Source organism: Pseudopodoces humilis, chromosome 29 (assembly GCF_049639895.1).
Source record: "Pseudopodoces humilis isolate 2021_Gansu_Grassland_sample_001 chromosome 29, ASM4963989v1, whole genome shotgun sequence".
In the NCBI taxonomy this organism is placed as follows: domain Eukaryota; kingdom Metazoa; phylum Chordata; class Aves; order Passeriformes; family Paridae; genus Pseudopodoces; species Pseudopodoces humilis.
The window spans coordinates 3,311,306-3,334,586 of NC_142228.1; the positions used below are offsets into that span (position 1 = coordinate 3,311,306).

Sequence of the window (23,281 nt, forward strand, 5' to 3'; positions counted from 1 at the left end):
TGTAGCACTGGGAGCAGAACCTCAATTCCCCTGGGCAGGACCATACATGAAATTTGCCATTTGGAGAGGATGGATGGGGGTGGAGAAGATGGATGGGGGTGACTCTTCTACACAGCGTTTTAGGCTTGACATAATGTAGATTCAGTGACACTGGTATGTAAGAAATGTGCTTTTAATATGCAACTTTTAGTTCTGCTAAATGTAGTGGAACAGGAATAACATTATACTGTTAGATATGAGGAACAAGACTGGTACAGCAAAGGTCTTGTTTAAAGGGCACAATACACAGGAAACATCAGACCTCAGCAGGCAAGTGAAAACAGGAACTCTAGTTACAGCTAACATGCACCTGTACAATGCTCTCCCCTTAAATCCCCCAAGTATAAAGCACAGCTACTTCCAGAATCAGCTCTGCATCTTCCTAAGACCCACTCAAAAATATTGTATATTCAAGTCTCCTCAAATATATACAAGGTCCTCTAACAGTTTTCTTCTTCAGGCCAATTAGATGCTCTGCAAATCTTTACCAGATTTGGAACAGAAGCCATAAATGCTGGAAGGATGATGATTTTGAGCTGCAGCTCCTCCTTTTAGTGCCCTTTTTGGAGCTGTTCCATTGGTGTCAAGGCTGTGTCCCCACCAGCTAGCACAGGCAAAGATGTTTGCAGAAACAAAGCTTCTAAACTGTCCTATTTTAGAACCATATGCAGTTGTTTTCACATACACTATAAAAATCTCTGTTTTATGAGCTGGCCAGTCATACAGGTACACTCACAGGTTGTTTTTGTGACTGGGAAAGTGGGCATAAGCTGTGGATGAGCAGACTCACACCTGTGACCTGTGCAAGACAACTTGGAGTACTGGGAAAGGTGATGGACATTAAAAAAACCCTTCAACAGCTGACCTAGTTCTTAGTGCCGAACTGGGAAGGATTTGCAATTAATGGTTCTGTGTGAAGGGCAGCATGTTTTGCTGGCCAGCCAGCCAGCTGAACTTCTGAGTAGCTGGCATGGTGTTACCACTCTCCAAAGAACACTTCCCACCCAGCTGAAGGAACTTGTTCCCAACAGGTACTCTGAGGTTTTAACTCCAGTCACAAAATTTGTGGCTAGAATTGTGGCCAAAGGTCAAACCTTCCATCTTGTCAGTGTCCCAGCACAAAATGCTTTGGGTGTGTGGGAGCCTCTGTGAAACATCACTCTAACAAAATGCACTATTTCCAGTCTAAAGATCAGTAGAAGACTGGACTGGCTTATTGAGCCTGAGTATTGACTTCTAAATGACAGCTGCTGTTCAAAATTCTGACTCAGAAAGGCAGTGTCAGCTTGTGACTTTGTTTAGTCTTTCCTCATACAGTCTTTATTTATTGCCTTCTAGGTAACACCAGCAGTTCTGAAGCAAATTCAATGTACTTCCCTTTTCTAATTCATGTATTTACAAAGCATTTTTATACAGTCTTTCCCTTAAACATGGTAACAAGCTATGACCTAACCCAGCTGACTGGCACCCAAAATGAATCCTTGTTTAGTTTATCTAAAACAGTTTTCAGCTCGTTACAAGCACTCTGGAGATCTTCTTTCACCAGTACAGTGTCAATTAAATGGCCATAGTGCTCTTCAATGAATGCTGCTGAATTAATAATTTCTTGCTGTTCTTCATCCTGCTGATCAACACAACATGTTGGTGTGAAATTTACAGCATGTCCTTCTGGTTACTAGCATTTTAAAGTATCTTAGCACAATGAGTCATCACTCTGAGAACATGTAACAAAAGCTGCTACCATTAGGAAAAGGTATTGAAGATATTAAAACTGAGATCACAGAGCATTATGCTACTGGCAGCTGTTCCAAAAAATGCAAGAGGCCTCAGGGAAGGGGGGAAAATATGTTACAGAAGGGACATAAAATGGTTATAGTTCATTTTATGTAGTTAAAGTTGCTGCCTAACCCAAGATATGGGAAGCACACTCCTCAAAAGCTGAAAAGGAATGTTGCATACACTGTCCCGAGTTCAGTATTTTTGAGGGCTTACACAAAAACTTACCAAGTGACCTAAGTTCTGTAACATACATTTAGAGTTCAGGTTACCCAAAGCAATGACATTTATGTACTCAGTTCAGATTTACACATCAGCAGTCTGCAGCTGATCCAGGTTTGATCCTCATCAGACATCCACACACTGGGTTTTGTGTGCACACCACTGAAATGCTGGCTGACACTGGTGTGGGTGTCACTTTGGGGATATAAGAAATAGCTGCCATCACCATCTGATGGGGCTGCTCATCAGAAATGTAAAATGATTGCTGGTTTATCTGAGCTCAGCAGCAGCTGCTTCTCCTGGCTGCAGCCTTGATGAGGTACCCAGATCCATATGGAAGACTGGCACTTGGCTTCATGTGACTTTAAGACTTGAGTATACAAGGAATAAAAAAATCCATTCTGAAGTTCCATCTGAAAGGCTACAGGACCTACTTATTGCCCCACTTTAACTCTTGCTATAAAAGAGGAGATCCTTCATTTACTAGAAATGCTAGCCCAAATACTCCTTTCATGTCTAAAAAGAAGAGATTAGAAGCTGGAATACTTACAAGGGGGGATGAGATTTCTTCTGACATGTGAGATTTTACATGTTTTTTCTTTTCTGAAATGAGAGGCTTCACAAAGATAACATAAGGCTTAAACTCAGGAGTCCTCAAATGCTTTACTGCCTGTGAACAGAAGATTTTTGTTACCAGATTTCTTTTTGCTACATGTCAATGACAGACCCAAACTGGTTTCAGTAGTTTCACTAGTACAGGCTGACACACTGTGCTGTGAAGTCCTGTGTCCTACACATGTGACCTCAGACATCTTTTGCTCTTCAAACAAAGGCTCCTGCCAGTGTCCTGGCTGGCACAGCAGAGTGCATGGAGCAAGGCCTGAAAAGCACTGATTCCAAGGGACAAAAAATACTGAGTAAAGTATAAAAAAACCTGACTTCATGGACAAGTTATGGTTTGCTTCACCTAAGCAGCCAAACACTGCAAATTTTAAACTTAGAATTCATCTGAGGTAGTACCACAAGCCTTTTCCTAGCCCAGTTACAAAATCTGGATCAAAACTTCAAATATTAACTCAAGGCATGAAGGTATGAAAAGCAGGTCTATTGGCACTGCTAACAATGCTCCTGTCCTGGGGTGATTGATGATGTTATTCTGTATCTGCACCCAAAAACTGGTACTGTATCTTTGAGATCCTACAAATGAGAGCCTTGGGTGGCTGTGGGTGTGCTATGGCCAGCATTTTTAAAATCAGAACTAGAATGAAAAAAGCAACGATTTTCCAAGTATTCTCTCTAGGACCTGAGCAGGCTGGGCCAGGCACGCACATCAGTCCTACAGCAAGGGAAAGTCCCACAGTGAGGACTCCTGAAGAGACATCCAGGCTGTCCCAGCTGGACATGTAGGAACTGTAACCACTGCACTGCTTCCCCAAGAGCCCTATTCTGCTCAGGCAGCAGTAAATCATATTTGCATTCTTTAAAATAAGCTGCAGAACTTACTTCAGGTACCACATCCACCAAACAAACCTTCTTTTTTGCCATCACAGACCGGATTGCTTCCAGACTTGTACCGTACAAGTTTTCTTTGTATTCTCCGTGTTCCACAAATCTAAAAAGTCAAAACATTTTTAAATACCAGCTACAAAAAATATGAAGAATATTTAACTTAGAACAGTTGATAGCAGTTTCATGAAGTCACAGCAGTCAAAGAGGGAGGAGAGGGGCAGAAAACCAGGGGTGTGTGGGTAGGAATTTCATTTTTTCCACGTTTTTTTTCCTTGCTTAGTAGCAATTCTTCATGTATCACTAATAGCTCATCAGCACTACTGACAAAAAGGGGAAGGAGAAAGGATATTTTTTACAGAAAATAGAACAAAGCTGGCAAGGAAATGGACTGAAATTCTCCCATCTTTTGGGAGACTAGTAAAAATCTGAACTTTGAGGAAACATGCTTGAGCTCACAGAAAGTCTGGTATAACCACAGGCTCACTCTACCACACACTTTCAAGGAGATTGGGGAATAAAACTTTTTACCCATCATATTAAACTGAGAGTTAGCAGGCCCAACTAAGTATCTATCACTTTCACCAATTTTAAGACTTATGGAGGTTTCAATTCTAACTCAGGATCCTCAAATTAATGTTATTCCTTAATTGCTTCCAGCTAAATGTTTGAGTTTGCTCCACGAGTCCAGACTCAATAAAGAGGTTTTTACTTAGAAAGCTGAATCCTCCTAATATACCTTGTCCAATTTGTCACCTGATTTTGGTATTCATGTGATGTAAAACTGAACAAGCAATATTTTTAAATAGTAAATTATACCAGTATTTTAAAATTAACTCACTTGTTTTGCTGCACATCTGTCTCAAAGGATTGCTTAGAAACAAAATTGTATTCTACTCCCTCTCTCTCATGACTTTTCCTTGACCTTGTTGTATCTAGAAGAGAAGGGAAGCAAGACATGGGAGATGTATCAGCCTTTGCAAATGTTTTCTCTACTTAGTTCCAGTCACATTTTCACAACCTCAAACAAGAAAGTTACACAGTGGCAAATTCAAATGAACAAAATATAAACACAGCATATTACAATGAGAAAAAAAAATTGAAGTCCTTCAAAATATGCATATAATCAATAGTCAGAACACAAATTATCATTAGTGCAGGTGGAATGATATTCATTAGACAACATTTATGGAATAAAGATGCAACAAACACAAGTCAGTAAATTTTACTCACGTGGAACTGCAACACCATACTCCTGGGGGTTCTCTGACACAACTTTTTGCTTCAGCTCACTTAACTTGGCCCCCAAACAACCTAATAAAATAAAACTGACTGATAGATTTCTGTGTGAAATGAAACACAGCAGAAAATAAATATAACAGTTTCACATAAATAATATGATTCAGGAGTGTGCTTGAAGAAACCTCTTCATGAGAGAACTCATGACTTGCTCTGCCATATTCTGCTTTGAAGAACATCGTCAGGAACAAATTTAATTATTTGAACAACTGCTGGACAATCGCCTGGCAGACATTGAATCAGAAAATCTGTGATCTTAGCAGTCGGTTCTAGGAGATACCTTTGAATTTTAGGGCATCCTGAGAAACTGGCTTAGCACAAGGCTGATAATTAGAATTAAAATTGCATGCAAAATCTTGTTAGATAATTCTAGCATCTGCCTCTTCATCAACAGTTCTGACAGCCTAAGTAAACACTGGAGTGAAAACCAAAGGAAAGTGAATCAGAAAAATCAGAAATAGTCCTGCATCATTATTTTTAGAAGGATTTGGTGAGTTTGATTCCTTGTTTTGTTTTTTTTCCTTTTTTGTTTTTTAATGTAATTTAAAATACAAGAGTGAGTTCTGACAAAAACCAGAAAAATATTTTTTTAAGAAAACTCTAGAACCACAAAAACCCCTGAACCAAACACCTAAAAAAAGCCTCTGGAAGTGCAGGGTAAGGGAACAGGGAGAAATGTGAAAAATTTTGAACCAACTGGGTATCTTACCAATCAAAACCACCAGCCTCTGCTGCTCACCAGGCTGCTGCTGATATTTTGTGACTTCTTCATATGTCAGGAACTCTGCTCCATCTGCCTGCTCTGCTTGCTTGCCTTCATTTGCATTGTTTTCCTTCTCTTTACGACTTAACCTGAAGCTCCTGCGTAAACCAGCTGTGCAGAAAACAGAAGATACATTGACATGTCCCCACTTATCCAGATGTTCCAGCTTGTTCAGCTACAAGTTATTGTCCTCAAATGTGACTTATTCCCACAAATTTTGTTTATAATCAAATCAGCATGTATGTACTCAGATTATAGGAGAAACATTTGCATATGGGACAGGAAACCTAACACCCCATCTATACTAAAATCCCTCTCACACAACTTTAACTGCCAAATATTGGTTATGCCAAAGTCAGATTATGCCTCTTCAAAGAGAATCTGTTTATGATTACAGTTTATGAATGTATGGGGAATTAATTTAAATAGTCCAGCGTTAATTTTTTAATGTGGAGGTGGGTTTTTTGGGGGGGTTTATAGTGGGGTTGTTTTGTTTTCATTTTGGATCTGGGTTTTTTGTGGTGGGTGTGCTAGGGAAGAGGTGGAGTGTTTTGGTTACTCACCTATGTAGTGTCCATTGAAATATCCTTCACAGTCACAGTCCTCTGTAAATTAAAAAGCAAGGAAGTGGGGGGTAGGGCACAGGGAAAGGAGAGTGAAAGGGAGGAAGGAAATATCTTAGACAATGTGTGTGATACAAGTCTGGCTCATTGGCAAGGAAAGAAATTTTATATCCTGCATTGTTTGCACATCCATTTTTAACATAATCATTGCTGATACCAAAAAAAATACTTCCCTTGGCTAGTGGTTTATATTTGAAAAAATCCTTGACTTTGATATTGAACTAGAGGATTTTATATCTTGGTATTTACAGTGCCCAGAGTTGATGCTTTTCAGCATTCATGACATTTGATTAGTGCTGCTGGTAAAAGTATGATACTCAGGCTTAAGTAAAAAAGAAGTCTCCACAAACAGAGAGCTCTTTTTTAAATGAAGACCTTTATAAATGAGTATGATTATGCAAGGAAGTTGCCTCTTCTGATATTTCATTATCATGTGGGCTTGAAAAAGGGGGATCAGAAATGATAAAGATGAACTCTAACCCCCTTCATTTTGACCAAGGTAAATTATCATTGCTTGTTAATTCTTTATTAAAAAAATAAAGATCTGATGCTGTACTGGTTTAGATTTGCCAATTTCATTTCTTTGGTCATATGCATGTATGTAAAATAAGATATTAAAAACCCCAACCTGTCCCTCTTCAAATTAGAACCACCCCCAAGGCCCATAAAAGTGTGCATAATAAAACCATGATACTTATCTGCAAAAAAATACACTGCAATCCTAAGACAAATACTGAGTTCTCATACTTCCTGAAAGAGGGATGCCTAGTTTGTTAACATTTAGGCACCTGTGCCCTTGCAATATTTACAGAACTCTACTCATTTTGAGGTGGTGGTGTATGGGATAAACCCAATCATAAGCAAAAATATATAGCATTTATACCTTTCACCAAAGGTGCCAGTCAAGAGAGGGCTTTGTTTTTAATGAATAGTTGCATGCAGGTGTGTAATCATGCAATGTCAATGTGTACTCCCAAAACATTCTGCCTACATTTTGAAAAAATAGAAACATCAATCCACAGCTAAGATCAGAGCTGTTCTGTTTGTTTATTTCTGCTGTTCAAGGCAGGCTCTTTCAGACTCGTGCTTTGACAGCTGGCCATGACTGCTATACTCTAATTACAGAATATGATTAGTACTTTCATCAAAGTTGATGGAATATTAATACTTGGAATATGAATATCAACAAGCAACTGTAATGTGAAAAAAAAAATAAAATCACAGCATATGGAATTCAACAGGGAATATCTGATATTTGGAAAGGCAGCTTGTACATGATATAAGCTGCATAAGCCCAAGAGAGTTGCTCATAATGAAAATAATACAGAAAACAGTCCAAATGAACAATGAAGACAAATCACTTAGGACTGACATGGGTGCCCTAAAATGTTAAACCCCAATATTTCTTATTTTTTAAACATACCAGATACAAAGACTGCATTTAACTTGCAAGTCTTTGAACCTCACTCAGAAACCTACAGAACATGTAAACACATCTCAGAAGATAAATCTTTTCTCTTGAATTGGAAGCAAATTTGGAAGTTACCATTACTTAAGTCATCAATCTGAATTATATTGATTTAAATAATAATTCACAAAGAAAAACTCCCAGGAACAATATATCTATTGTTCCCTTTGGAATCATAGCAGTATTTTAGAAAATACATTGGCTGTTCATATTCAGACAGAAAGTGAGTTAGGAGAGCACCTACCTTTGTCAGAAGACTGATCATCTATAGTTAGCATGAAAGGCAGAGTTGGGATGATATTAACAGATGGACAAATAATTGAGCAAAATTAGAGCAAATGGAAAGGAAGGTTCTTTTGATTTAATTTGCTTAACAGGCTTTTCTATCTTAAATGAAGTACTGCAATACAATACCCTCCTTATCAACTGATGAAAGAATTCTGGGCTGAAATGTAGTTATTAAAACCAGTTATCAGCTTAATTGTTTTGAAAACATCTGAGATAAAGCTTAAGCAGCACTCCTTATTACATATCTCCTAATTTGAATGTAATGGAAACTAATTTGGAAAAGCTTCATTTAAATCAGTAATGCTATTTTATTACTTGATTGAGCATCCTCCCTCCTTGTAGCTCGAGAATATCTGTATCTCATCATGCACCAAAGGCAGAAATTCACCTCTAATACTCAAAAGGGACCATTTCCATAATCCTTGTCTACATGAGGGTGGCACAATCCTGGCTGCACACAGTCACAGGCTTCCCCCCACACCAATAGTGCCTGTGCTGAAGCACCCAAGAGCAACAGAAACACATTTTGGGGTAATCACAACATCTTCAGTTTTCCAGCACTTACTAACAATTCCCTCACAAGCAGATGTTGTGAATAATTCAGTGACAGAGACTTCAGAGCTGTAAACAACAATCACTCTCAAGTCTACTTAATACCAGCTCTCTAACATTAAGCCTGAAATACAGATTGTATTTCCAGCTCCAGTGATTTTTATTCTCCTTAAAGCTACACTTTATTTTCATGAGTTTAGAGTAGCTTCATGCACTCATATAAGAATTTTGAGAAGTATGCATTGGGTTATTTTTGCAGCTTTCAAGTTCCAAACCACAGAAAAAGTGTGAACACTAGCAAATTTTAAGGCATCAGAATATGAAAGGCCTCATGTTCTTGAGAGCAGGAAGAGAGGGACAACTATGATTTTTTAAAACAACAAGCACTAGCAACACTGGATAAAGCTCAAACCCAAATCCTCCGCCGTGGCAGCTTGTGTCCATGCATATCAACCAATGGCAGATTTTATTCTAAATATCAATCAGTGGTGAAATACACTCAAACACATCATTATTGGAATAACAGAAAAATACTGAGACCTTAGTATCAATTAAAACATCACTGAAAGAACAGAACAGACTTACATAATGGTTTCTTCAGAGTTCTGGCATTCTGCAGAGTGCCTGCTGTTCTCCTGTAAGTCAGTCGCCTGAATAGGAAATAACTGTATTTTAGATATGTAAACTCAAAATTATAGAGAATTTATAGCATGTTATACACATAGAATAGAAAATAAAGAATGAAATCGTACTTTTTCTTAAAATATTTGAAATGTCTGATTCAACTATTTAAAAGTATGACTTAGATTGTTACTGGTAAGGGAATGAAGATTCTAAAACATTTTATGCTTTCATATACCAGAGCACAGAAATCAATAGGTTATCAATCCATTTTTTTTTTCTATTTCCCTTTTGCCCACATGATCTCTCTTTGCAACATTAAGAAAACCAGTTAACCTTTGTCCAAAGCAGTCACTGCAGCTATGCACACATAGAAATCACCCACCTTCTTCCAGATCAGTTTGAAGTTTTCTGTTATTTACTAGTAAACAAACCAAGCCACCCAGCTTGTGTGGTAATGTAAGAACAGAGTATCATGTGAAATTTTCTTAAGTGTTAAAATCACAAACCAGATCACAATTCCTATTTGCTCAACACCTCCCACCAAAAACCCAACACCAAAACCACCCCAACAATCCAGCACAAAAATCAAACACTCAAGAAACTCCTTGCTGTTGGCAATTGAAGCCACAATTTCTTTCCAAGTGGTTTTTTTTTTACAATATTTATAACAGACATAAGATGCTGCTCAGGCATTTACACAGTCACTCAGGGGAAAGACACTGAAACAATTTCTATATTCCTACTTTTCACATGTTTACATGTACATCTTTTTACATGTTTACAACGTCTCAAAAATGGAAAAGACTGCAGTGCAGCACTGCAGCAGCATTTTTTGACATATATGCATGACCAGGAAGAAGGAAACAGCTGTTGAGGCAGAATTTGCCTAATGTTTCAAAGGAGCTTTCATGCAGTGGAGCCAAGACCTCAATTAGAAACCTTATGGAAATCATGCAGGCCAGCAACAGCATCAGCCCTGTTCAACTGTTAGGTACCCCCTCTGTAACACCTACAATCCAAAGAAGACATTTATAGTGATTTGCAGTAAGAATCACAAAGTGAGACCAGTAGCTTAAAACAGGTTCCTTCTCAAATATAGGACTTCTGTACTATAAAGACAGTAACTGAGGGATATTTTGCTTTAGAAGCTACACATATCTTGCTGTGAAAACACAGAATCTTCAAGCTCTAGAAGGTATCTCAGTCCGAGGTAAATACTCTCTTAGGAGCCAAAAGAAAGATCAGGTATTATGTGCATAAATTCAAAATAATTACAGTAAATCTGTGGAAGTACAAGGCTGTGAAACACACTGTCTCCACAAGCCAAGATGGTTAAGAGACTGATATTCTGCATTTCATTTCATACGTGTTTGTTTAGCAAGTGTGTCTGTCCTTGTGTTACAAAGCTTTAAGACAATGACAAAATACCCAAATCAAGCTAAAAAGTTTATTATATCATTGGAGAAGGTGAAGCTTTTTAGCACTTTCCCCTGAGCAGCTGTATTTACCCTGGCATGACCATGCCCTTTATTTTCTGTGGAAAAACCCCAGCACAAAATCAATATATCAATATAGTGACACTACATACATGTGGAAGACAAACAATATCTGTAATCTTTGCTGACAAACCTTTCTTGAAACTGTTTTGAGGGGATCAAGCCTGCTCTGAGGTTGGTATCCCCAACACGCTTGGCTTGCCACCACGTGGGATCATCTTGACTTACAACTTCCAGCACGTGTCGTCTTTTGAACGGCAGCCCAGCCTCCTGGCAAGGAATGGCTCTGTCTTCTTTGGGGTTATAGCAGAAAAGTGCCCTCATAAACACCTTTAAAAGAAAGTTAACATGTCATTTCTTCTTGTCCTATCTGGAATTTCAAATATCTGCCCTTGAAAGGCTTCCCCCAGTGCTAACACTGCTAACTATACATATACTTTATCCCTCCTTCAAGCACTTTCAAAATACAGACATCTAGCAGCTTATGCAGAAAACTAAATTAACTTCCCAGCACATACCCAGTAATTATATATCATCATTGTGGAACATGAGACTCAAAAGACCAAAGTTCCAAGAAACACAGATCACAATCTACATTAAGTACAAAATACAACACAGAAATGGTTGAAAAAAAAATTAGGGGAGCAAGAGAACAATAAAAATGGATTTATGGCAAAGTTGCCTAGTTGTAAAGACTGTCCTTAAAATGTTCCTTGAATGCATCAAGATCTACTATTCAACTTTGGATTTGTATATTAACACTATTTAACACATAACAGCAGAACCACTTCAGAAAGTGATTTGTGAGCTTCAAGGAAAAGTTCAGCAAGCAAAAGCAGGGAAGCAGAGACTGCCAGAGGAATCCTATGAGGGACCAGTCGAGCATTAAGTTACTGCTGATCAGGTAGAGCAGATGAAGTGGGCTGATGCATCACATGGTGAATGCAGCTCTGTTTGTAGAGAGGTCCATTTTCACTCAAGTGAGTGGCAAAATGCCCAGAGATAATGGACAGATTGCAGCTGCCATGGTGAGAGGAGACAGCAGAACACTAAATTTAATTACACAAATGAAAAAAGAAGAGGCAGGATTTCAGAAATGTTATAAAAGAACATGTGCCAAGATGCAGAGCAGAAGAGTCATGCAAGTAATTCTGCTGAAGAGAAGGGTACTGCACAAGAAAGCACTCTCCTCTTTGTAGCTCAATTATGTGTCTGGCACTTCCACTGGAGCAGCAGGAATGCTGCATTTACAGGGATGTAAAGATGTGCCTCTGTTTCAGCTGCATACCTTGCTGTCTTTCAGACGATCTTCTTCTTTGATGGCTGGAATTATCTTTAATGTTATTGACCCTCGAGACTGAGCCTGAGAAAAACAAAAATGTTTTTTTACTTTGAAAGCAGGACAAGGATACAATGCAGACTATTCAAGTTAAGGAGCTAGTAGCTGTCTCCTTCTCAGAACTCTAATAGGCCAAGCTAATCCACTATTTAACTGCATTACAGAGAATATCAGGATGTTCCATGACTCTACAACAGTGTTTTGCCCATGGAGACATCCACAGCAGCTACTTGGCTAAAACATATTAAGACCTGCATTAAAATTCCTATGTTTGCTTTTAGCAATTGCATTAATTCCTATGCTACAGTTCACAGGACATTGAATACTTCTGTGGCTTTAGTACAACACTGACTTAAATTTTTGCAGACCAATGATTTTAAAGTGCTGCACTGAAAAATGATTACTCCACTCCATAGAGTGGCTAACTTGTTAGTGAAATGTAAGCATCTACAAAATAAACACCTACTTTCACTCTAGAAATCTTTGCTAGAAAATTACAATTATTAGTTACAGTAAACTAAAAAGCACTTCTAGGTCCTTCAGAAATCTAGAATGGGTTTATCATATGTTTTAGATGCCTTATTTTGCATGAGATGAACTGTGTTGTAGAGAAGCCTGCAATTCTGCACAGATGAAAAAGCAAACACAGACAAACATTTGTAGCTTTTCTTCAAGAAATAAACCACAAAAAGGAAAGTGTTACACTTCAAGCATTAGCTCACATGGGACATATGTAATTAGAAATTACACAGGACAGATAAATAGCATCTCAATATCCCCACAGATAAAATTTACACTTTACTATTTCAAACTGGTTTTGATGCCCTTGGCCCCCCCAAGTTAAAAGCAGTCATTGGCATTACTTGGGATTATTTGATCTAAACTGAAATTAGGTGATGGAATTGATGGCAGTCTCCTTCCTGTGTCCCTAACTCCACACCAAGACAAGGGGGAACCATGCCACAAGAGGGAAGTCAGAGATAAAGAAGCTTAAAAGCCACAACACTTTCTACCAAGATTTGTGGATATTCATGTTAGAGAAGCTTGAAGCAAGGAGTTGCTCATGTCACCAGGAAGCTGCTGGTAAAGAACAGACTGACAGCTCTACTGAACACATGGACAAGACTCTCTTCAGCTTCCTAACATACCACATTATGAATCATCTTCTAGGAATGTATTTATAATTTGCAGTTTGCTTGTCATAAACAAAGCATTAAAGGGAAGTTCTTGACAGAGCAACATGTTAACTTTGTATTTGTATCTTACTTGGTACCAATCCAGTTCGCAGAAGTTTCTGAAGTCAAAAGGAGAAGACTAATCCACTGGGAGAAGAAAAACTCTTAATGCAAAGACAAGCAGGGATTGCATCTATATTTTAAACTCATGGTTAAATTTCATCATCTACTGTAATTACTAGATCACCAAACAGAAAAGATCTTGAAATGAAAATCAGTGCAGACCAAAATCTGACTTATTTCTTCTGGTCGTTTGTGAAGCACAGTAATACCATTGACTTCTCTTAGTTCATCTCCAACATGGACAAGACCTGGAAAGATGGTAAGTAAATTAAAATAGGTCTAGAGACTGGAAAGCACTTCTCCACTGATGTCCAGCCTAAGTCATTAGCAGGTACTTCCTCTCCTCCCTCATCCAGACTGATGGATTTAGTACCAAAGCCAAGTGCCTTTGTTGGAAATGTGCCTCACAGCCTCCTGCCTTTATTCCTTATGGCACTTTTTTCCCATGCAGTGCAGTCTCAAAGGAGAGCAGCATGCAGACTGGCAACTTGTGGCAAGGTACTCTGGAAAATCACTATTTGGATCAGTATTAAGTATGCAAAACTGGAATAGTTTCATGAGTATGACCAAATCTTATGAAGTCAGGAGACATGCTGCTGACTGTAAGGGCAGGAATGACATGTCTGTCAACTGACAGATCAATACTTCACACTCACAGAAAGAATGCTAGACTAATTTTTTTTTTTTTTTAACAAGCCATGAAGAAGTTCTACAAGATTTATGCTTATTTATTCAGTTCAATAAGAAATGCTGTACTTGTCATATATATAGCTACTGTTAACTGACATTAAATAATTTCTCAGTAAACCAAACAGAAAACAACACATGATACACTGAATAAACCAAGCTATTAGATTAAAGGTAAAAAACATTCTTTGCTTTCCTCCAAAGCTCAAACATACTTCTTCCATCTCTGATTTCATTTTTTCCTAATGGTCATTTTAATAAAAAACATATGTAACTAGATTAACAGATCACTGATGAAATACAGAAATGCTAAGAGCATGCTTAGGAAACTTCAGAGGTTTACAAATGCAACTTCAGAAATGTACTACTGCAATCATACCACTGCGATCAGCTGCACCACCTCTCATGATCCTTGCTACAATCACAGCTCCTGTATGTTCATCTCTTCTGATGGTAGCTCCCTGAAATAAAACATACCCCCCACCCCAAAAAAATGTAAGAAATTTGCCCTGAATTCAGCAACCAGTGAAATAATGTTTATGCTATTATGTCTTTTAAACTGGAATTAATTTGTTCTACGGATTTCCTCTTTTTCCTTTATGATTTTCACCATTAATGAAGTTTTGCCCATGCCAAGTGATTATGGGAAGGTGCACCCACCTTCCTTGCTGCTGACTTTTCTAAGTGCTTACACTTCCTGCATTATTGTGGTCATCAAAGTCACTCAAGCGTGCAAAAGAGCTTATTGTAACAAATTCTTTCTCCTTCTCTTCTGAATCTTTATACAAAACAGTCAGCATTTTTATATGTAAAAACAACAAAAGCCAAGTAATTAGATTTTTTTTCCTCTTCCTACCTCTGCTGGCAATACACAGCTTTAATCAGGAATTCAGTCACTGCTCCCTTCTACTACAGTGATACACAAAAAGCAGATTTCTTTCCCAATACAACTGTTTTTCCTTAGGAAATCTGTTCTTCCATTTCCATTTGTATAAAATTAGGACCTTGACAATATAATGCTTACATACAGGTATCAGACATATTCTTACCATACATCACTGACTTCATGCAAGTGAATACATTAAGTCATTGAATGTATGAAAAGAATTAATACATATAATCAGTACAACTGCTTCAACATACAGTTTCTTCAGTTTTCCTGTGCTAACTGGGATTGTAAACCATGCCCATAAAGCACCTAAATGCAAAATTGTGAAGGTGCATTTATCAATTACCAAATTATTTTTTATGTTACTTTACAAGCTTCAGAACACTCCAAGTTTCTGAAGCCTACTTGATGATATCTTCAAGTATTTCCTCCATACTCACAATAACACTCTTGCACTATAAAGTTTTATGAGTAGAGATGGGTGATCTAATATGTACCAGGGGTTCTTTATTTTTCACTAGCCGAACAATTTTCACTGATTCCTCATCAAAATCATCATCATCAAAATTATCAGGTAGAGGTGGAAGAGCTGGGTCAAAGTTCTTCTGTGCTACAGTGTCATGTACTACAAGCATTGCCTGCATAAAGGAAATAAAAGACAGTAATGTAATGGAGTAGTACTACAATTCCCATTCTCATGATTCCAGTATTATAGAAAAATGAAACCTCCTCCTTTCTGCCCTCACCACAAATCCTCCAAAAAAGATTTAGCAATCACCTTACCCATCATATAAACTACATACTGGTATATATACATATACATAAAATTCATACTGGTATATGGCCATATTTAAAATAAATACAGGCAAGAACAAAGCTCAGCCAAAAAAAACTTAAGGGGACTATGAAAAGCAAGTCTCCTTTTCTGGTCCCTCAGAAAACAGTAAGGAAGGGAGGAATGGAAGACAGCATGGTGCACTATGCAGGAAAGCTGTCTCTTTTCAATTTCCTTCACTTCCTAAGGTCTGTGCAGGAAATCCCTTTGGAACTGAAGTTTGCAGGAGGCTTTTCCTTTCTCCTAAGGAGGCTTCTATGTAACTTTTCTGTTACAAAATGTTCTATTACAATTCTGCAAAGGCGTCTCATTAAGGTCCCCAATGTGGTTTTTACCCTGAGATGTGGTGTTGACAGAAGCTGAAGCAGCTCTTTTTCTTCATTATTCACTGGTGCTGTCTGCAACTCTTCTATTACCTTTAAAATAAAAATTTACAACCTCAAAATTAAAGGAGTCCACCAAACAAGATCACGTATTTACATTTCTGTTGAGTGTTTGCTAACATCTATCATCCAAGAAAGTAGTGTACACAAATCAAAACTGATCTCAGTCCATAGAGCATAAAGCCTGAAAGAAACCAAAGTTTCTTCAGCTATTTTTATCAGATAGCACAAAAGACAACATTAGGAATCATAGTCCCTAAACATACATTTTAAGAGTTATTCCATCAATATAATTTCAGGAGCAAGTTCTGAAATTTTAAATTCTATATAGAATAGGCAAATGATACCTGAAACAAGACTCTTGTGCTTGTACTGTTTGATAAAAGACTTTAAACCTTTCTGCAATCATCTAGTATTACCTTTGTGGAACGTGCAACATAACTTCCCTTGTTCCCCTGCAAAACCTGGATACCAAAGTATGCCCTGGAGTCTCAGCATTTTAAACAAAAGATTAGAGAAATAATGGAGGCACTTCTGCACTGGGCTGAGTGGGTGGAAGTAGAGAGAAAGCAGGGGAGAGAGAAGGAAGGGAAAATGGGATAAGGCAAAAGAGATTTCCTTACCTGTTAAGAGTTCTAAACAGGCAAGTCATATAGTTCTATAAAAAGCTTCTCTGCTATTCTGAAGATGGAAATTTTATATGACTTGACAGGTAGCAATGCTGAAACTTTTGTGGAGGTGGTACACTGCATGTGGGAACAGGGAGAGGGGATGCGCTGCACGTTAAGGTGAGACACTGGGGTCTCCTGACTTGGAAAAGGGAGATATTCCAGCTCCCAAACCTTCCTCTGCCCCTTCCTACACTATGGTAGGTGCATGTAAAGAGCCAGCAAATGCAGAGTAAATTTCACTTCACAGACACATGGCATCGTGTCAGACACAAATCTAAGACACAACTCTGCTCTGTGAACAGACTGGGGCATGAACTGATTGAGAGCAGCTCTCAGGAGAAAGACCTGAGGATCCTGGTAGATGAAACATCAGATACATGATGGCAACGTGTGCTTGCAGTCAAAAGTCAACTGTATCCCAGACCTCATGAAGAGAAGCAGGGCCAGCAGGTCAGGGGAGGTGACCCCATCACCGAGAGCACAGTGGGCAGCTCCAGAGGCCCCAGACCTGTTCTAGTGCATCCACAGGCGGATCATGAAAATGTTCAGAGGACTGAACACCTCTCCTAGGAAAGGATGAAGCAGTTGGGATTGTTCAGCTTGGAAAAGAGAGGGCTTGGGGGAGATTTTACTGCTGTCGTTCAGCACATAAAGGAGGCTTACAAGACAGAGAAAAGCTCTTTAACAAGGCCTGTAGTGACAGGACATGGGCCAGCAGTTTTAAATTGAAAAAAAGCAGATTTAGATAGGATATAAGGAATAATTTTTTTTATGAAGAAGGTGGTGTGATGCTAGAACATCTGCATGATGAAATGCTGGAAACAGCTGCTGGAAACAAAGCTGCCAAGAGAAGTTTGGGATGCCCCACCATTGGGAATGCTCAAAATCAGGATAAAGAGGGCTGTGAGCAATCTGATCTAGGGAAAAGTGAGCCTGCCTCAGATCACTTTTCAAGGTCCCTCTGACCCAAACCACTTTGTGTCAACAGCAATGCTGCCTGGGTTGTAATGCTTTTAAGTCTGAATACAAGACTGAATGCTCAGCTGGGATAGCCTATTGCCAAGACAGGTCTGAATGCTTTTTGCAGCCTCTTCCTTAGGAAGGTCATCAATAATATCCTTTCCTTCTACCTGAATGTGTCCATCTTCACTAGACATTCAATGACTTGGTATTTTTGAGCTCTCATTTCCTTGATTAATCACAGCCAACAGATTACAAAGATAGTTGGGGAAGATAAGAAGTATCTATATGTTCTATATGTTCACATATAGCACAATTGCAAAGCTTTGATTTGTTAGAAAAGCAGGCTTAAATAATAGGAAAATCACAAGACAAGAAATTTTTACTCACATCTTCAACTAATCCTGCTGCACTATGTAAAACAGGAGTTGGACTCTGTCTTTCATAATGACGCAGTTTTTCGTGAATCTGAAAAAAGATAATTCAGGGATATTTCTACAGAGAGACACAAAACTTTCTAAATATACCTACATTGAAATACTTTTCTATTTAAGGCACGTAATTTATCTGAGAAAAATATTCTCTCTTAGGGTTATTTTTGTTTTGTTTATGAGTCTTTTAGTTTTCTTTTTGCTCATTGTAGTTTCAGACAGTCAGAAAATCTGTAAAGACTTTAGGAGCATAATGGAAAAAATGAAGGTATTTCATACTACTTTTTAGCTACAAGGCTACTGTATCTTCATTTTAGCAAGAAGAGTAGAAAAAAATATTTCTGAACAAAATATGCTAATTGTCCAAAATTATTGTTTGTTCTTAAACGTACATATGCTTTGGTTGGTACAGAATTCTTTAAAAAAGTTTGGCAAAGCAAATGGTTGATAAATCAAGGGAACAGAGAAAAAGTAAATTGTAAGGAGAATGTACATAAATAAATATGAACTTTTACCTTCATGAGGTAGCTGAGACTCCTTTCACTGAAGACGTCCCTAAGGAATCCCATTTCCTCTTTATGATTTGAATCAGGTCTTAGCTGAGATGTCAAAAGGGCCAAAGTTTCATGCAATCCTAAATTTAGATTCAGGACAGAACAAAAATATTGCACACAGCATTTCTCAAAGGACCATCTACTGCAGACTTAACAGCCACTACAGTTACTTGGGCACCACACTGGTGATCACCAAGTTTGCAGAGACTCGTGTTGATCTTGTGTTTATCTTGTGTTTATTTATAAACTTTGCAGCACTCCCTTCATAAGTGGCAAACACAGGAGCATATTAAGGCAAAAGCTAACAAAGCAATATATATTTTTTTAAAAAAAAATCTTTCATGTTTCCCACTTCATGTTTATTACACTGTTTCCTTCTTACAAATTGAATTTTTAGTGCCACAGCAAGCTCTCAAAATGACTGAACAATCTTCTTTGTTGCACAGGTAGCAGCTTTACTTCCCCAGTAACTTTGCTTACAAATGTTGTCCTGCCCCTTCTGCTTCTGAGGCACCTGTAAGAAGCCAGGTCTGACCAGAGGAAGAAAGGACAGGTGTAGATTTCCATTGTGGTGGAATCAAGGCCTGTGGCTAGTTTTCTAAAAAGTGTTTAAATCACCAATATCCAAATCTTGCAGTACACAGGGCCAGAAAAATACCAGATTTCTCCTAGTGAACAATATCTGGGAAGACAAGACCAAAACAAAATATGAAAATAAAAAAGAAAAAAAAAAGGGGGGGGGGGAGGGGTTTTTAAATCTATTCCTGTGGCTATTCTCTCCATGAACCTTAGAGTGGATTTTGATCCAGAAGGCTCAAACTCACTCCTACTTTAACCCTAAGTATCATTTAATATCTCTGACTTTCCCCTGGGCAGCATACTGGGGAAGCTGGCAAAGCAGCCTTGAACAAAGTCATTTATTTTAAGTTAAAAGGGAGGGTATTAACAAACCTTACCAACCCCTGTTCAGAAAATATTAAGAAATGACACAGCAAGCAGCAAATCTATATGGGCTGATCTTTAATATTGAGAGGTCCAACTTTGCCTACAGGAGCCTATCAGAATAGATTCAGGTCTATCAAAATAGATTCAGGTGCTCTAGGATTCTTAGGAAACTTTCCTCACAAACTTTATTCATGTTCACCTTTTACACTCCACCTTCCTTCTTGTAGGTAATTGCTAAAAAACTCCAGTTGAGTGATCTTAATTCTATTACATTTTACTCCAATTTGAATTAATTTTATGTGTGAAACACCTATGATAAGATTTCAGTCACTGCTCTGTTGAAAGCATGTATTTGAGTTACCTGAGTCCTCCGAAAGCACTGGCATGGCTTTGTTCTTAGAGACAAAAGTTCAACTAAAACCAACTGAATTGTTTCTTCTTTCTGGACTGTGATTCAGAGGTAGTCCTGAAATAAACAAACATAATACCTAAGCTCAAGCATGCAAGAAAAATGTCAGGCATGTAAAAATAGCAATTTTTCAAGTTTTCAGCTTAACCTGAATCAAGCAGAATTCTGCAGTTATTCTGCTATGCGAGTAACAAAATGAAGAATATTAGGTTATGTAATAACCATATTGTATCTTGGATAAAGCTGAGGCTAAAGAGAATATCTGTCAAGAGAGGTAGTTTTAACAGGTCTGGATAACTGTCTGAAAAAACAGAAGAGAAGGGATGTTTAAAAGCACTGGAAAACTTCACATGCAGAAAGAGAGCATGAAGGAAGATGAAACATCACAAGATGTGCTGGGGCTTCCTAAAAGCACATCTCAAAGAAATGTCCAGGTCCCTGGGGTTCTGATGAAGACCATGCCACAGTTACATGCAGCTCCTTAAAGCTGGCAGGACTGTCACTCTACCAACCTTGGTCACAGGTACTAAGCATGTTATAAAAAATAAAGCTACTCCCACTGCTCAGAAATTGCTTTAGATATTTCTCTTACAGATTTCTCTCATCACTGAGAGCAAATTACTCCAGAGTAATTTTTTTTTTTTAATTTAAAAAAAAGCAAAACTGAATCTATGTGTATAATTGTCAGTCCAAGATGAAACATTGTGCTTCAGGGCACTTACAATCTTGTTCATGCTTATAAAATTCATTAGACTAATACCTGCATAAAAATAAACTTCCTTAACAGCACACATACTCCAACTCCTTGTTGAACACAAAAAAAGATGCTCTTTGTGTTTCTATTTGTAGATAAGTCTCTGATATTTTGACTGAAACACGTTTGATAGTCTTCCAAATCAAATTTTCTTGAGATTAGATGCCTGAAAATACCATAGTATTGCATGGCAAACTAGCATTTACTTACTGAGAATTTTCTAGATTCCTGAGTTTCTCTACAACATAGTGAAATATTAAGCTCAACAGTCACCTGTGTTTTACACCCTGTATTTTCTACCACTACAATTAATTAAATATTTAATTAATCCATCTGGGCATCAAAACATAACTGGAGTTCTCTAAGTAAATAAACTGGGTGTTGAAATGTCACTCTAATCCATGGATTGTACACCAGTGCATTATATATACCATACCTTCATTTAGACACTCCTATTACCTTTTGCTTAGAAGAAATAAACATTTCACTCACAAACACACACTTCATGCCAAAAGAAATTTATGGGCCATTCATTCAACTGCTTTGGTTCCTTGACTAAGGCATTTCATTTGACACATATTTGTATCTTCTCAAATTATTAAGAAATAGAACTTTAATTGCATGCTTCATCTTTGCATCAATGTGTGTTTCCTACAGTCAAACCTATTTAGCACCAAACCCCACGAAAAGCCAAGTTGTTTTCCAGATTCTTAGTGAAAAAAACAGCCCACACAGGACTCTTGAAAACACACATTTCAGCATCTTAAAAACCTGACAGCCAACTCAGGAGCAGCAGAATTAGTCGAGTTAGGCACAGCAATCAAAATGGAGGTTTCCCCTAGAGGCATCTTCCATGCTCTGTAAAAATCCTGTTACACAGAACTGCCTGGAATGAACACTCCAAAGAATGAAAAGCATTCCATACCTAGGGCTGGCTCTCAGAGGTATTAAAATCAACCCCAGCATGTGATATTCTGTAAGATGGGTCTCAAAACCATGAATCTGTTCTCTCATCATTATAGTACCAATAGGCTCAAATACACTTTTCCTCTTTAAAAATATCTATCTAAACCTTAATTCATTTTTCAAACATATCCTTGCCCAGCTGCTCCCCAGATTGAATGCCTGAAGCACCTTTCTTACCTAGAAAAAAGTCTGTTAATACTCGGAAAGGGCTAAACAAACTGAACTTATGCTCGCCATGGGGTCAAAGCAGGAGATGAAACAGAAGCGTAATATGACACATCCCCATTAATTTGCAGAACAAACCTATCGTGATTCACATGTTTACAACATAAAGCTTCTGTAATGCAGATTGTTTCATTCAAAGCTGTAGCTGCTTTCAGAAAGCAGCTGCTGTTTACCATTTCACATCGCCCTAGCAATTAGGTCAGAAGACACTTCAGGATGCTAATGGGGCCATAGGTGATTGCTGATGGCCACACAGCCTTTCTCCTCCTATCTAAACCGGAGTGAAGCTCTTTCGCAGGGTAGCGTACCTAGCACGGAAAAAGCCACGACTCTGCTGGCTGACCGAAGCATGGATAAAACCACACATCGTTCCCTGCTGGGCACCGCGGGGCCGGGCTCTTGCTCCGAGCGCCCAGGTCAGGGGGCAGCTCCCGGCCCAGCGCTCGGGGGCTCGGCGGGCACCCCCCGGGCCATGCAGGGACCCTCCTGACACCCCGCGGCCAGAGCAAACCCCGCCAAGGGCTGTCCCGCTCCGAGAGAGCTTTATGCGAGCTCCACCGAGCCCGGCTCCCGCCGAGTCTGCCGGAGGCGATACCTGCGGGCCCACACCTCCTCACGGCTCCACCGCCTATGGAGCGAGGCATCTCCGGCCCCGAGCTCCCGCACGCCAGCAGCGAGACAGCCCTGCCCGACCTGCTTCCCGAGCAGCCTCCGGGCCCAAAACCCCCAGGGACGGCCTCGGGCGCTAACCCCGGACCGCGCCCCAAGCACGCCCAGCAGACCCGCGGCCTCCCTCACGCCTCCAAGGCGGCACCGGAGCCCGGCCCGATGCGCCGCAAAATGGCGCCGCCCGCCCGCCCGGCTGTGCAGCCCCGCGCCGCGCCCCGGGCCCGGCTCTGCCCCCGCCGCCGTTACCTGCGGGAGCGGCCCGGGCTGGGCTCCTGCGGCGCTGGACGCTGCCCCGGCCGGGCGCGGAGCTGCCCGCAGCCTGCTGCGCACCTCGCTCATGCGCCCTCAGAGCCGCTCCACGCACGCCTCCCTCGCTGCCTCCCTCCTCCGAGCTGCCGTGGCCTGCGGGGCGGCTGGATCGTCCCGGGGCGGCGGTTCGCAGCGATCGGGGTGTCAGCGCCCCGTCACGGTCAGCGCCTGCCAGCTCCGCTCCGGGGATTCGCCCCAGAGCTGGCGGCTCCGGCCGCGGCTTTCCCGGGGGAGCTCCGGGTGGACCTGGGCGCTGCCTCGGCCCGGCCTCCAGAGACCCCTTGTTGGAGTCACCCTCGGG

The 23,281-nt window shown here is 39.7% G+C and overlaps 1 protein-coding gene across 2 annotated transcripts; it reads right to left on the bottom strand.

Annotated features, from left to right (window-relative positions):
* Positions 1 to 156: 156 nt before the first annotated feature.
* MPP3 (MAGUK p55 scaffold protein 3) lies at positions 157 to 22,994 on the bottom strand. Of its 2 annotated transcripts, none has more exons than XM_014260198.2 (19): positions 22,918 to 22,994; positions 20,010 to 20,114; positions 18,665 to 18,783; positions 18,109 to 18,186; positions 16,040 to 16,120; positions 15,367 to 15,507; positions 14,360 to 14,441; positions 13,456 to 13,541; positions 11,945 to 12,019; positions 10,790 to 10,986; positions 9,122 to 9,186; positions 7,941 to 7,961; positions 6,169 to 6,210; positions 5,552 to 5,716; positions 4,777 to 4,857; positions 4,385 to 4,478; positions 3,541 to 3,649; positions 2,588 to 2,707; positions 157 to 1,660 (listed from the first exon to the last, which is right to left on the bottom strand). In XM_014260198.2, exons 2-19 carry the CDS (start codon positions 20,032 to 20,034, stop codon positions 1,481 to 1,483), a joined length of 1,761 nt encoding a protein of 586 aa, XP_014115673.2. In that variant the 5' UTR covers positions 20,035 to 20,114; positions 22,918 to 22,994; the 3' UTR covers positions 157 to 1,480. The 2 variants fall into 2 exon arrangements, with proteins under 2 accessions (XP_014115673.2, XP_087924047.1); XM_088067921.1 differs by having other exon boundaries at positions 157 to 1,663.
* Between the last annotated feature and the right edge of the window lie 287 nt (positions 22,995 to 23,281).